General features: G+C 39.7%; 1 protein-coding gene across 4 annotated transcripts in view; it reads right to left on the bottom strand.

Annotated features, from left to right (window-relative positions):
- Positions 1–16,436, bottom strand: part of LOC126266740 (serine/arginine repetitive matrix protein 2-like) — a 320,191-nt gene that overhangs the window by 175,639 nt on the left and 128,116 nt on the right. For all 4 annotated transcript variants that reach the window (XR_007548913.1, XR_007548912.1, XM_049971227.1 and 1 more), the window contains one exon: positions 8,863–8,990. Coding sequence is in view for 2 of the 4 variants with exons in the window: in XM_049971227.1 (XP_049827184.1) it covers positions 8,863–8,990 (128 nt within the window). In the remaining 2 variants the exon portion in view is untranslated. The remainder of the gene's footprint in view (positions 1–8,862; positions 8,991–16,436) is intronic.

The following is a 16,436-nucleotide window of genomic DNA, read 5'->3' as shown; positions in this document are numbered from 1 at the left end:
GAGAGAGAGAGAGAGAGAGAGGGGAGGGGGGGAGGGGGAGAGAGGGGGGGGGGAGGGGGAGAGAGGAGGGGGGGGGGGAGAGAGACTGTGACAATGACAACAAGGAAGAGAGAAGTGTAGTGACAGAAGAGAAAACAGCGTTGGAGAGGAATAAATGAGACAGCAGCAGTAAGAGAGACCAAGAGAGTGACAGTGACAGGGGATAGTGACAGTTACAGACAGGCAATAAGATAATGACAATGAGCTGGACTGAATGAGTTAATGAGAATGGGCAAGTGGGGGTGGACGGATATTAGCAACTTACAGTGATGGACTAGAAGGTGTGAGTTACACCTAGGGTTGCTTGTGCATGTGAGAGGTGAGTCGCACGCTGGGAAGAGCGCAAATATGATAGCATGCCAAAATGTTTTGGAAAATTTTTAAAGGTGCTGAGGAAGGTACAATGAGACAGCTAGTACCCCTCTTTCAGTCAGTGTGTTTTAAAAAGGAGCATATTTGCCTTTTATGTGCTCCAATACGAGCATTTTTGTCCTGGGGCAATAACAGCCACCCCTTTGATTTTCGTCACTTTGAATTACAGAATACAATACAGTACTCCTATACCTGAATTCTGAACCTTGACAGTTGAATTCATGTCCCACAAAAGTTAAATGGTCACATTTCATCACATATGCCAATTACTGAGACTTTCTGATTGAGGGAAATTGATCATGCTACAAAGATCTTCCCTGAAATAAGAAATTCCATTCTGATGTGATTTGCCTAATAGCTCTTTGCCCATACTCTACACATTTGTTTGACCTGCCTCTGCTGCTTTCAATTCTCTACGAAACTCAAAGCAAATAATGTGCAGAAATGTTAAACCTTTCTCCACTTGCAACTATATTTGATAATGCTTAAGTGTTGACATAAGTCTCAGGTACAAGAAATCCAATATGTCACTGCAAGTCTAAGGTGCACAGCAATGCATTCGCCTTTTCTGATAGTTCCGGATGTCAGGCGTTGGTGGTGGTTAGCCAGTGGCTGGTGCGAGGTGAAGAAACTTGAGCAAAACTGATCTGATCTTTACACAGCCATGAGTTCTTTTGCAAAAATATGTCTGGTAATTTTTGCTATTATCGGTTGGTTAGAAAGTGAAGCAAATTATCTACGAGGTTCCATCAGATTGATACTCTGAGCACAGTTGAGATGCAGTTTAAAAAAAAAAATAAAAGAAGGAGTGGGCTTCAATTCATGACTTAATCTACTGTGCAAGGTGCAATCACCAGTCTGGGAATATTCATGGATTTAGTTTAAAAAGCTTTTATTTTAAAAGGTCTGGCCAAGTCTTTAGAAGAGCTCTCCCAACCAATGCCTATGTGCAAGCCTGCCTGCCTACCTTTCAGGACACAGCTGGTTGAATCTAGTACAAGTTGCCGAATCCAACAACATGCCTCTGCTGACTGAACTAGTGATTACACACCACCATTTAGCCACTAGATCATGGGAGGTCAATCACATTTGTGGTAGCTGGAAGACCCTGAGGCACAGAGGGCAGCTGCTTCAGTCTCATGTAGTCCAGACATGCTCTCTTGTGCTCCAGATCCACAATGAGTGGATGATATAATGTCGCCCGACTGACTCTGTTCATCAGGACCAGCCACCAACCATGCAGACGTGAACTGCCATCTCACATGTACCCTCTTTAACTCAGACTGGCAGTCAGCCAGCACCTCTGCCCCAAGGTGAGTCCTCATGTACACCATGTTGTTGTTGTTGTTGTTGTTGTTGTTGTTGTTGTGGTCTTCAGTCCTGAGACTGGTTTGATGCAGCTCTCCATGCTACTCTATCCTGTGCAAGCTTCTTCATCTCCCAGTACCTACTGCAACCTACATCCTTCTGAATCTGCTTAGTGTATTCATCTCTTGGTCTCCCTCTACGATTTTTACCCTCCACACTGCCCTCCAATACTAAATTGATGATCCCTTGATGCCTCAGAACATGTCCTATCAACCGATTCCTTCTTCTGGTCAAGTTGTGCCACAATCTTCTCTTCTCCCCAATCCTATTCAATACTTCCTCATTAGTCATGTGATCTATCCATCTAATCTTCAGCATTCTTCTGTAGCACCACATTTCGAAAGCTTCTATTCTCTTCTTGTCCAAACTATTTATTGTCCATGTTTCACTTCCATACATGGCTACACTCCATACAAATACTTTCAGAAACGACTTCCTGACACTTAAATCTATACTCGATGTTAACAAATTTCTTTTCTTCAGGAACGGCTTCCTTGCCATTGCCAGTCTACATTTTATATCCTCTCTACTTCGACCATCAGTTATTTTGCTCCCCAAATAGCAAAACTCCTTTACTACTTTAAGTGTCTCACTTTCTAATCTAATTCCCTCAGCATCACCCGACTTAATCCGACTACATTCCATTATCCTCATTTTGCTTTTGTTGATTTTTATCTTATATCCTCCTTTCAAGACACTGTCCATTCTGTTCATCTGCTCTTCCAAGTCCTTTGCTGTCTCTGACAGAATTACAATATCATCGGCAAACCTCAAAGTTTTTATTTCTTCTCCATGGATTTTAATACCAACTCCGAATTTTTATTTTGTTTCCTTTACTGTTTGCTCAATACACAGATTGAATAACATCGGGGAGAGGCTACAACCCTGTCTTACTCCCTTCCCAACCACTGCTTCCCTTTCATACCCCTCGACTCTTGTAACTGCCATCTGGTTTCTGTACAAATTGTAAATAGCCTTTCGCTCCCTGTATTTTACCCCTGCACCTTTAGAATTTGAAAGAGAGTATTCCAGCCAACATTGTCAAAAGCTCTCTCTAAGTCTAATAATCACACAAAAAGCAGTGGACGTCACCATATGTACATAGACTATATGCAAATTTTGTAAAGAAATATTGTTTTTTAATCTAAAAATATGAAAAAGAAGAGGTTATTATGTATCACCGTTTACAGAATGACCACAGAATTTGCTTTATAAATAAAAGTGATATTAATTGCAAGAACCTGAGTGAGAATGACAGACAGATTATTAGGTGTGATGAGTGGCAGCTTGCTCTAAATGTAGAAAAATTGAAGTTGATGCAGATGAGAAAGAAAAACCAATCCTGTAATGTTAGAATACAGTATTAGTACTGTCACATCAACTAAATATCTAGGCATAATGTTGCAAAACAGTACAAAATGGAATGAGCATGTAAGAATAGTTGTAGGGAAGGTGGATGCTCGACTTTGGTTCACTTAGGATAGTTCTAGAAAAGTGTACCTTATCTATTAAGGAGACCACGCACGGAAATCTTTGGTGACCCATTCTTCAGTACTGCTCAAGTCTGTGGGATCTCTACTAGGTTTGATTAAAGGAAGGCATTGAAGCAACTCGGAAGCATGCTGCTAGATTTGTTAGGGGTGGATTCGATCAACATGTGATAGTTACGAAGACGCTTTGTGACCTCAAATGGGGAGTCCATGGAGGGAAGACAACTTTCTTTTCACAAAATGCTGTTGAGAAAGTTTAGACAACATGCATTTGCAGCTGACTGCAGAATGATTCTACCACTGCCAATGCAGATTTCACGTAAGGACCACGATGACAAGATAAGAGAGATTAGGGCTAGTATGGAGGCATATAGACAGTCAATGTTCCCTCGCTCCACTTGCAAATGGAATAGGAAAGGAAGTGACTAGTAGTGGAAAACTGCACCCTATGTTGAACACTATGAAATGGCTTGCACAGTACTTATGTAGATGTAAGCTTAAAATGGAAAATCCAATAATAACTGATTACAACAGATGCTGCGGAAAAAAGCCTGCGAAAAATCATGTAACAGAATGTAGTCACAGACTATACCTCAGGTACAAAAATAGATTGATGATGTAATAGTTGCAAAGTTAAACCATTAATATGAGAAAGTAAAATAATGTCATAATTCATATGCACCTTTAAAACCCCAGTAAATATAAGTAAATAATGTTCTTGCAACCAACAAGTAGGTTTGATTTTATACAGGTATCACATAAAAATTACTGCTCTGTTGACATACACATATAAATAAATGCATTCCATACATCATCCCTTGTGGTTAAGCTCATCCTTCACAAATATATTTTGTTATTCTGTGGTTCTGAAATACTGCAGTTGTCCTATCACACACATTTCAGTATACAGAGTGATGGGTACAATGATGAAAGGTTTTTAAGTGATGCATACACAATATGTTTGAGCACTGTGGGACATTCTCTGCTGGCAAACCATTTGAAAAATTATCATGGTTGGTGTTCTGTGAGTCCATGCAGCCTGTCCAACACAATCTCTCACAAATAATCACATTCATAGGTGTCACATTTTATCAAAATTAATTTATGATTTTCTTAATAATATTCTCACTGCAAGTTTCTATGAGGCCCCAATGAACACAAATTCACAGATGAGAACATTTTTTGTTATGTTTGCAAAATAATATTACATTATTCTTAAAGTATTTTATTTTGAATGATAAAATACAAATTGTATGTGTCTCTTAATCATGAGAAGTTCCAAGTATTTCTTCATTTCACATAAGTTAATTCCAAATTTTTTCTCACAGGGTGAAGAAACAAAGACTTTTTGGTAAGTTACTTACAATATCAGGGAAGGCAGGTGAGCATTTAACAACCGATTGTTGATAAGGTCAATAGAAACGAAGAACAAGGTCTGATTGAGGAAGGATAAGGAATACTTTTATTGAAGGAAATAAGCCATCATTTGCCTTAAGCAATTTTAGGAAATCATAGAAAACCTAAATCTGCACTGCCAGACAGGCATCTGAGCCACCATCCACCTAAAACAAGGTCTAGTGTCTTATATTAGTGCCATCTCAATTGGTCTTGTAACATTAGCTTTTATTACTTCCATAATGAGTCACTGAAGATTTCCTTTTGTGAAGTCTTTGAAAAATTCTTGAGAAAAATACTAATCTCTTAGATGTTCTTTGAAATTATTATTAATACCTGCAAGTACCACAGTCTTGTAATACATATGTACACAAGTCACCTAGATGTGAAAAGCAGCACTCTTGTCCATAGACATTAACGGACAAAAAAAAAATCGCAACACCTAGGAGGAGTTGTGTGACATAAACGAAAGTTGGCAGGAGTGTTTCTACATCTGAAAGACGATACTTCTTCAAATTTCGCACCAGTTGCGTAAAAATGGCGATAGTAACACCACGATGAAGATTCAAATCATGTTTGCTTTAAATAGACAATGTAATGGTCATGAGCATTAGTTACTTTTGAGATTCGTTGTGGTGAACTGGAGTTATTCAACATAAAACCATAACAAAGATGGAATTGTCAGCAGCTCACCGAGTTTGAATGAGGTCATGTAATAGGGCTACAATAAGTTGGATGTTTATTCTGCAATACTGCAGAAAGATTTGGCAGAAACGTAGTCACTGTACATGACTGCTGGTTGCAGCAGTCACGAGAATGTACGGTCACAAGAAAACTGGACTATGGATAGATGGCTCTGGTGCATCATACTGCATCTGCGGCAATAATCTGAGCAGCAATTGGCACCATAGTGACACAACAAACTGTTCCAAATCAGTTACTTCAAGGAATGCTCAAGCCAGATACCCTGTAGCATGCATTCCACTGAACCCAAACCACCGCCATTTACAACTTCACTGGTGTCAAGCGAGAGCTCATTGAAGTACAAGGTGGAGGTCTGTTGTGTTTTGTGATGAAAGCTGGTTCTGCCTCGATGCCAGTGATGGCCATGTGATGGTCAGGAGGAGACCAGCTTAAGGGCTGCAACCAACCTGTGTTGTGGTTGACACACTGGACCTACAACTGGAGTCAGGGTCTGAGATGAGATTTCATATGACTGCAGGAGCACTCTTATGGTTGTCCCATGTACCCTGACTGCATGTTTGTACATCAATATAGTGGCTCGACCTGTTGTGGTGCCAACAGTGTTGACGTCTTGCCTTGGCCTGCTCGATCACCAGGACTCTCACTTAATTGAACACACGGGGGACATCATCGGATGACAACTCTAGCGTCATCCACAGAAGCATTAACCATCCCTGTACTGTCCGAACAAGTGCAATAGGCATGGGACTCCACTCCACAAACTGACATTCAGCACCTGTGCAACACAATGCACGTACATCTGCATGCTTATATTCAACATTCTGGTGGTTACACCACTTATTAATGTACCAGCATTTCAAATTTACAATGGCGTATCTTGCAGTGTTAATCACTTGAATATGTTTCGTAGACAAATGTATTCCTGAAGTTTCGTTACTCTACATTTATTATTTTTTGATGTTGGGATTTTTTTTTCTATCAGTGTATTTGTATTTTGTGATGTATGCTTCAAATATGATGTGTCGTGGTGGCCTTCAGTTTGTAGAGTGGCTGGATGCATCTCTCCATGGTAGACGGCCTTGTGTCAGTCTATTCATCTCTGCGTAATTACTGCAGCCTAGACATATTTGAACCTGCTTTTCCTCTTCCCCTCCCCTCCCCACCCCACCCACTCTCTCTCTCTCTCTCTCTCTCTCTCTCTCTCTATACCCCATCACCAAATTAATGATTTCTTCATGCCTCTCAGGGTGTGTCCTATCAACCAATTCCTCCTTTTAGTCTTTTAATCAGGTTGTGCCATAAATTCCTTTACAGCCCAATTCAGTTCAGTACTTTCACATCAGTTATTCAATCTGCCTACCTAATCTTCAGGACTTTTCTGTAGCACCACATTTGAAAATCTTGTTTCCTTCTTGACAGGACTGTTGTTTCATTTCTGTTCAAGGCTACACTCTAGGAAAATACCTTCAGAAAAGACATATATTTGACATAAACAAATTTCTAGTTTTTCAGAAACTCTGTTCTTGCTATTGTCATTCTGCCTTTAGTCTCTGCTTTACTTCTGCCATCATCAGTATTTTGCTGCGCAAATAGCAAAAATCATCTACTCCTTTTGAGTGTGTCATTTTCTAATCTAATTTCCTCAGCATCATCTGATTTGATACGACTATGTTCCACTAATCTCCTTTTAATTTTACTGATATTAGTCTTATAACACCTTTTGAAGACACTATCTGTTCCGTTCAACTGCTCTTTCAAGTCCTTTGTCATCTGCAACAGCAAATGTCATCTTTTTATTTCTTTTCCCTCAAATTTAATTCCTTATCAAAATCTCTCTCTCTCTCTCTCTCTCTCTCTCTCTCTCTCTCTCTCTCTCTGTTTGCTCCGTGTACAAACTTATTATTATTACTTGCAGTGATTACACTCGATACAATAACTTTAAACACTATCTGCAACAAATTTCTAAGCCGGAAAACAGAAAGCATTTGAATGTTATTTTATGCATTCTGGTCTACTTTCTAAATTTAATCCTGCTGATCTGTTTGGATTTATAGGAACCAAGATTATTACAAATTTTGTTTCTGATTATTTAAATACTAAGGTAATTTTACAAAATTTTTTGAATTTGTCTGAATATGCATAAGCAATGTGTGTACAAAAATACTTAAAATATTTTAAGTGTACATTAATATGGACATATGTAAAGTTCAGGTCAAAGGACCTGACACAAATATTATTACTCGAATGTCAATGTCTTTTTTAGTTTTCTGTTATATTTTACAGTAATAATGATTTTTGTTGTTTAAACGTACTGTGAACAAGAAACAAAGCCTCTGCATTTACAACAATGAGTTTGTTTCTTGCTTTTTCCAAGAATCACTTAGAACTTCTCTATTATTTCAATCTTTAAGGTGACACCACGACAATTAGTAAATTTCCTAAATAGATGAAGGAACACTTTTCCAAGTTTGAAGATCACGTCAGTAACGTATATGAAAGAAAGTGTTCTGATAAAAATGATGACAGTTTACAACCTATTTAAAAAAAATATATTATAGAACAGCAGTTACACCCACCAACACAACATGGCTCCTTATCAACTTTGACTGCCAAGAGTGCCCCAGAAGTTACCAGGTATGCAACCAGCAGAATGTGTGACATAAAAAGTTCATTTGAAGTAATACTTTGTACAGCACTTCAAAATGAAATAATAGGATGAAAAATATTGAGGGGCAGAATACTCTTGGATGAACTTGGAAAGTCATTGGTAGCAGAACAGATTGCGTTAAGCATTTCCCAAAAACAGAAAATTCTCTGAGAATAGCAAGGCAAGATTCTAAAATCCAGAAGGTGTGGCAGGCATGCCATAATCAGTAATAATAAGAAAACTTACTCATCAAGCAGACATAAAGTTATGTCCAGACAGTAGTGACGATTAAACAAACATATTCTGCGGAAAATGTGATAAACATTTTACATGCTTGCAAAACGCATGTCACCTATTTCTGTTCAAATAGCAATGAGTAAGAATAAAAGTTAAAAAACAAATGTTAATATTTTCAAAAATAATTTCCTGTTTTGAGAACTGTTGTTCCATACTTATGACTTTGTACACATCACAGTCAATAAAGTGATGATAAGAGTTATGAAAAGAAGGATACCTTATTCAAAACTGTACACTGTTTCAAATTTACCCTACGTGAACATTAAAAAAAGAAATGTTTTTATTATTATTATTTACAACAACATACTGCTACATAACAATGTCAACAAGTGTACAAAAATGAGTGTTCATAGAAGTTTTTTCAAGTATTTTAATGTTGGGTCATACTGACCTGAACAGTGTAGTTGTAGGGTAATAGTGAAAAGAACAGCAGGATCAGGCCAATATACAAAATCATTACAATGGAAAATGTCCCGGGTGCAGAAATACTAATATTCATCAAAATTATTATAGTAAAAAATAAGTGAAATATAGCATCAGAATGTGTACCTCAGATGGACAGTTCTGGCTGGGAGACACTTCACCCTTAGCTGTCTGACCACTGTGCGACTTCTCGTCGGGGATGTTGGGACCAGCAACATCTGCAGCCTTCGGTGACACAGGGACCCATTCATTCTCTACACACAAAAAAATTCCTCAGTAAACATTTTACATAGTAAAAAGCAGAATTAGAAAATGGAAGAGAATGTGAAAAAATTTATCGTGCTGTTTTTGGATTGCAATCAGTTATTGATAAAATTATTTAACTGGATACATAAAAAATCTACTCACCAAGAGGCGGCAGAACATAAACATAAAAGACTGTTGTGATTGACAAGTTTTCAGAGCGAGTGGCTCCTTCTTCAGACAGAAGGGTTGAAAGGGAAGGGAGAATGAAAAGGACTGGAGACGTCTACTTAGAGGGGTAGATTTTGGGAAAGTCACTCAGAACCGCGGGTCATGGGAGAGTTACCATACAGGATGAGAAGGAAAGACTGATTGTTGTGGACTGCATCAGATGAGATTTGAAAACCTGAGAGCTTAAAGGTGGAAGACATGGTAATATGCAAGAAAGTGATTACTACTAAAACATTGTACACAAGTTAAGAAGAATGAAAAGTGCATTGTATGTAGTACAGGTGGTAGGGGGCAGTGAAAAACAGATGGAAAACCTCTCATCTAAAGTACTCTTCCCTCCTGAATTATCTGTATTATCTAAGAGCCTCACTTTCAACCCTAAACCTGCTTTTGATCATGCTACTTTGGTGAAAGGCCTCCTTTCCTTCACACGTAATATCCATGAGAAATTTCACTTCGCAACCCAATCCTAAAACCTTTCCAGCATCTTTAACAGGTCAGACCATGAGCCCAACTTGACCCACCACCATTACCTCAAAATCATCCCTTATAAGCCTTCCAAGAATTCCTCACATCCCTTCCTCAGGTCCCTACAACATGACCTAACCTGTCCTCTGCAGAACTCCAGGCTCTACATTCCCTAAAAGCTGATGACTCCATCATTATCCTCCCAGCAGACAAAGGATCTACCACTGTAGTACTTGACCGAAAGGAGTACGTTACTGAAGGTCTACACCAGCTGTCTGACACCTCTACATACAGCATCTACCATCAAGATCCCAGCCCTGTGATTCAAACTGACCTGTCATCCCTCCTTAAAACATCAGACCCCTCACAATGACTAACACCTCAATCCACAGAACTTTTTACCCCACCCAAACCACACACCACCACCTTCCTATAGTTGCTGCCTTCAAAGCACCCACTGAACGTATAACTGCCTTAGTTGATCAAAACCTGAAACCCAAAATACAAAAACTCCCCTCCTACATCAAAGATACCAACCATTTCCTAGAGTGTCTTAAATCCATGCCTGTCCCACTTCCAACACACAGCTTGCTTGTCACCACTGATGCCACCACCCTCTATGCCAACATCCCCCCATGTAAATGGTCTGTCTGCTGCTGAACATTTCCTCAGTCAGCACTCATCTGATTCCAAACCTATGACATCCTTCCTACTCACCTTAATCAGCTTTGTACTTACTAACAACTACTTCACTTTTGAGGGGCAGACATACAAACAAATCATGGGCATGGCCATGAGAACCAGGATGGCTCCTCCCTATGCCAACCTTTTCATGGGTTGCTTGGAAGGGGTTTTCCTGGGATCCGTAAGTCTTCAGCCCCTGGTTTGCTTTGGATACATTGATGACATCTTTGCCATATTGGCTGATGGTGAGGCTGACCTGCTAAAATTCCTGGTATCTCTGAATACCTTCTCCCAATTAAGTTTCACATGGTCCTATTCTGAATCCCACGCCACCTTCCTTGCACATTGATCTTGTCCTTACCAAAGGCCAGCTGCACACTTCTATCCACATTAAACCTACCAACAAACAATTTGACAGTTGCCATCCCTTCCATGTCTAATGTTCCCTTCCATACAGCCTTGGCATCTGAAACAAACACATTTGTTTGGATCCTGAATCTTTACAGCAATACACCACCATTCTCACCTCAGGCTTCACTGCACATAACTAACCCACCAGCCTAGTTAAAGAGAAGATTTCCAATGCCATCACATCCAATCTTGGTCCTGCTGATCTCTCCATAAAACAGCTTCGGAGCACACCATTGGTGACTCAGTATTATCCTGGTCTCGAATGCGTTAATCAGCTACTTCAACCGGGCCTTGATTTCCTAAAATCATGCCCTAAAATGAGATCCATTCTGTCTGAGAGTTAGTTAGAATAGCTTTCCATCGCCCTCTCAATCTCAGACCCTGTGCTCTCTCTCCGCCTATCTCCCTACCCTATATGGCTGCTACTCCTGTGAACGACACAGCTGCAAGACTTGCCCTATGTGCCCTCCAACCACTACCTGTGATAGCCCTGTAACTGGCAAAACATGTACTTTGAAATGGAGAGCCACCTGCGAAACGACACGTAATATACCAGTTATTATGTAAACACTGTTCAGCCTCCTACATCAGCATGATTACCGCCAAATTATCAGTTAGGAGGAATGGGTATAGGCAGAGAGTATAAACTGGCTTCTCACAATATGCTGATGCAGAGCATGGTCTACAACATGACATTCCTGACCTCGACGCCTGTTTCACCAGACGCGCCATCTGGATTCTTCCCCGAGATGACAGTTTCTCAGAACTCCACAGGTGGGAATAAGAACTACAACATGTCCTTGATTCTCACCACCCACCTGGCCTTAATTTATGTTAATTTCTTCCATCCCAGCTTTTCTTCACTGCAACTGCTCCTTGCTTCACTGCAACTGCTCCTTGCTTCACTGCAACTGCTCCTTGCTTCACTGCAACTGCTCCTTGCTTCACTGCAACTGCTCCTTGCTTCATTGCAACTGCTCCTTGCTTCATTGCAACTGCTCCTTGCTTCACTCCATTTTAATTTCCTACATCTTTCATTGTCTTTTCTGTCTATTTTTCACCATCCCTCCCACCTCTGTTACGTACAATGCGCTTAGCTTCTCACTCTTATTAACTAGTGCACGGTATTTTAGTAGTAATATCTGTCTCGCATATTACCTTGTCTTCCACCTTTAAGCACTCAAGCTTTCAAATCTCATCCGATGCAGTCCCCAACAATCAAGTCTTTCCTTCTCATCCAGTGTGGTAAGTCTCCCCTGACCCACGGTTCTGGGTGACTTTCCCAAAATCTGTCTCTTTTTCCTAGACCTTTCCAGTCCTTTTCCTTTGCCCTTCTTTCATGCCCTTCAACCCTTCTGCCTGAAGAAGGAGCCACTTGCTCCAAAAGCTTGCCAATCACAACTGTCTTTTATGTGTTTGTTCTGCCGCCTCTTGGTAAGTAGACTTCTTATCTAGCCAGTTGAATAATTTTATCAGTAATTGATTGTTTTCATTGTTATATTAGCACATGTGGCCATCATTCCTTCTTATTCCTTCTCCTGTCGGTCTTTGTTGTTGTCTGTTTTGTTCAAAAAGTGTCATCTGTTTTCTACCTTATGTGTTAATGCACTCGTTTATTCATCTGTATCACCAAGATTAATCAGCACTTTGCCTTCACTCTTAGATGGATATATTTTCATTTAGATTTTTATTTGCATAAAACTATTCCATTGTTACTTACGAATTTGAATACAACAAATTACAGTTCATTTCACTGTTTGGCTTTATCTCGATCGACTGTCACCAATTTATTCGCAAATTTGACAGGTATTTTCTATTCCACCATCCACTTATCTTGTCTATAGGTAATTCTTTCCCATTTTTGTGCGACTTTTTCGGCAAATCACTCTGACAGACTTTTATTGCTTTTATTGCATGTGTTTGCAGTATAAAAACTAAGAATCCATATTCTGTTTCTTGAAACCTGCTTGTCCCTTGGAGTTACTCCAAAAGGCGTAACATTGAAAGTCCCTGTTTCTGGATACAATCTCATGCTACACCAGGCTCTTTTACAGTTTCAAAGACAGCACTCTCTTGCTCTTACGCAGCTAATCAGTAACCTATATGCATCATCAGTAAATTTACACTCTACCAGACTTCTCTCCTTCTAAAAAATCCTGCAGTTATCTGTCCCTCATGTTTCCTTGAACAGTATCATCCACCAAGCCAAATTCAAACTGCAACTGCAACAAAATGCCAGACTTCACCTCAAAAAGCTATCCCACCTCCTGCTAAACAACCTGAACAGTACTATTTCCCTTCCTGTTCTTCTGCGGCTCCCTAAACAGACACACTATCAACCACCACCCCTCTACTACAAACCGTGTCCAACCTCCTTAACATCCCACAGCCTTCACCACTGCCTCCCAGACCAAGAATAACCCATAATCCAAAGAACCAGTCACAACAGTACTGTGTTCTTAACCTCCCATCTAAAGCACTCCTGAAATCATGCCCTGAAATGAGACCCAGTCTATCTGAAATTTTGCCCACCACACCTAGAAGCTTTCCATTGCCCTCCCAATCTCCGCAATATTCTTGTCAGACCCTATGCTCCCTCTGCACCCATCTCCCTACCCTATGGGTCCTACCCCTGTGACCGTCCCCACTGCAAGACTTGCCCTATACGCCCTCCTACCACCACCTATAATGGCCCTGTAACTGGCAGAACAAACTACCAAAAACCAGCTATTATATAAACACTGTTCAGCCTTCTACATTGGCATGACTACCATCAAATTGTCAATTAGGAGGAATGGGCATAGGCAAAGGGTACATACTGGCAACTTGCAGTATCCTGTTGCAGAGTATGCTCCACAACATGACATTCGTGACCTCAGTGCCTGTTTCACCAGACGCGCCATCTGGATTCTTCCCACAGACACCAGTTTCTCAGAACGCCAAAGTGGGAACTAGCACTACAACATGTCCTTGGTTCTCACCACTCACCTGGCCTCAATTTACATCAATTTCTTCCATCTCAGCTTTTCTTCACTGTAACTACTCTTTGCTTCACTGTAACTACTCGCTCCCTCCCCCCTGTTACATACAATGCACTTAGCTTCTCTCTTATTAACTCATGCATGAAATTTTATTAGTAATCTCTGTCTTTCATATCACCCTGCCTTCCACCTTTAAGCTAACAGGTTTTCATATTTTGCCCAATGCCATCCCCAACAATCAGTCTTTCCTTCTCATCCTGTATGGTAAGTCTCCCCTGACGCATGGGTCTGGGTGACTTTCCAAAAATCTGTCCGTTTTTCTAGATCTCTCCAGTCCTTTTCCTTCACCCTTCTTCCTTCCCCTTCAACCTTTCTGCCTGAAGAAGGGGCCACTGGCTCTGAAAGCATGCCAATCACAACAGTCTTTTATGTGTGTGTGTGTTCTGTTGCCACTTGGTGAGTAGATTTTTTATCTATCCAGTTAAGTAATGTTTTTGGGTTGCATGTGCCAGTAATCATTAAACAGTCACTTGCTCTCACAGCTACTTCAAAATATAGAAAATATTACTTCATTGCAGTTTCATGTGCACAATTTCAAGATTTTTGGTATATAGTTCTACTCAGAAGATGTATTTCATAGGTTAGTTAGTATCTATAAGTATTTTGCAATGGTTATATGGTATCAAAGAGGATTACAATCAGTTCTTGGCTAGTTGAAAGATTTGTGCTGTGTGGTTTTGATTATCTGTCTGAACAATGAATAAATCATGATCTTGTTCACAGAGTAATATAATGTTCTAATTATATATACACTGATTAGTATGTGTTACACTGACACTGAAACATGTGTTGTTATTGGTTTTACATTTAGTTAGGTATCATAACCAGATCCCTTTATCATTGTTTCGGCTCTCCCATAATGTAAATAAAGGACTTACATTCATACTGCCTGCACAAAACATACCCACAGAGTTAAAACTTCTCCTCATTCGGATCTCTGGGAGGGGAACACACTGAGAGTAGACGTATTTGAAAGGAAGAAAGGGACAGTGAAAGGTGGAAAGATAAGGATTGGAACATGGAATGTGAGGCCACTACTGTAAGCAGGAAAGCTATAGAATGAAAAACAGGAGATGAAGAGGAACAGATTAGATGCCCTCGGTTTGTGTGAAATAAGATCGGGAGAGAATGGGGAGATAGAAAATGGAGATTACAAGCTCTTTTACTCAGGGGAAATCCAGAGTGGTGAAAACACAGTAGAAATATGATAGGGCAAACGTTGAAAAATAAGTTAATGAAGGTACGATATATTGATGGAAGACTGACGATGATACGACTGAAGGGTAGTTCAAAAGATTTGGTATTAATACAGTTATATGTGCCAACCAGCCAGCATAGAGATGAGGTAGTGGAAGAATATTATGAGAAAATACAAGAACTCATCGAGGAAGAAAATAGAAATGCCAGCATTATCATGGGGGACTGGAATGCAGTGGTGGGTGGAGTATGAGTTGAAGATGTAGTAGGAAAATTTGGATTAGGAATAAAAAATGAGAGAGGTGAACAACTAATTAGTTTCACTAAAGAAAATTCATTAGCAGTAGGTAACATATTATTTGAACACCACAAAAGGAGACGTTACACATGGATATCATATTTGAATAGGGAAAGATATCAGTTGGACTACATCCTGAAACAAAAAAGGTTTAGGAACTGTTTGAAGAATGCTAAAGCTTATCCAGGAGCGGATATAAATTGAGGCCACAGTCTTTTGTGGTGTTCAAATAATATGTTACCTACTGCTAATGAATTTTCTTTAGAGAAACTAATTAGTTGTTCACCTCTCTCATTTTTTATTCCTAATCCAAATTTTCCTACTACATCTTCAACTCATACTCCACCCACCACTGCATTCCAGTCCCCCATGATAATGCTGGCATTTCTATTTTCTTTCTCGATGAGTTCTTGTATTTTCTCATAATATTCTTCCACTACCTCATCTCTATGCTGGCTGGTTGGCACATATAACTGTATTAATACCAAATCTTTTGAACTACCCTTCAGTCGTATCATCGTCAGTCTTCCATCAATATATCGTACCTTCATTACCTTATTTTTCAACATAATGGGAGAAATACAAGTGAAGTTGAAGAAAGTCTGGAGAGGTAAAGCAAAGGAAAGACTAAACATAGAAAGACTCAAAGAGGTAAAAAAAGGCATCAGATTTAGAGAACAGACTTATGGAAAAATGGCAAAGAGGTAGTGTTAATGACAAATGGATAACAATGAGGGAAGGACTCATGGACTCTGCCAAAGAAGTACTTGATGAAACAGAAATACAACAAAATAGAGAAAATGGAGAAAGAGGGAAAGTATGAAATGATGTATAGACTGGCTAGAGAGATAGTTTTTGAACGTAAAATAAAGAGGAATAACATAGAAATAGAAAGAGCGGATGGTACTCTAGCAGATGAACGAAGGAGGTTTTGTACAGATGGCAAGAATATATTGAATTTCTGTATAAGGGAGATGAAATGCAAAGCGAAATTAAGGTTGAAGAGGAGCAATATGTACTGGAAGATTTCCATCTTGGTAGCAGAAGTAGAAAAGGTGCCGCCACAGCTTACGGTGCGAAGTGCAGATCTTCGACGTCCATGATGTCTGGCACGGATTCAAATTCCA

The sequence above is a fragment of the Schistocerca gregaria genome, chromosome 4 (genome assembly GCF_023897955.1).
Source record: "Schistocerca gregaria isolate iqSchGreg1 chromosome 4, iqSchGreg1.2, whole genome shotgun sequence".
Classification (NCBI taxonomy): domain Eukaryota; kingdom Metazoa; phylum Arthropoda; class Insecta; order Orthoptera; family Acrididae; genus Schistocerca; species Schistocerca gregaria.
This window is presented reverse-complemented; position numbering and strand designations above follow the sequence as displayed.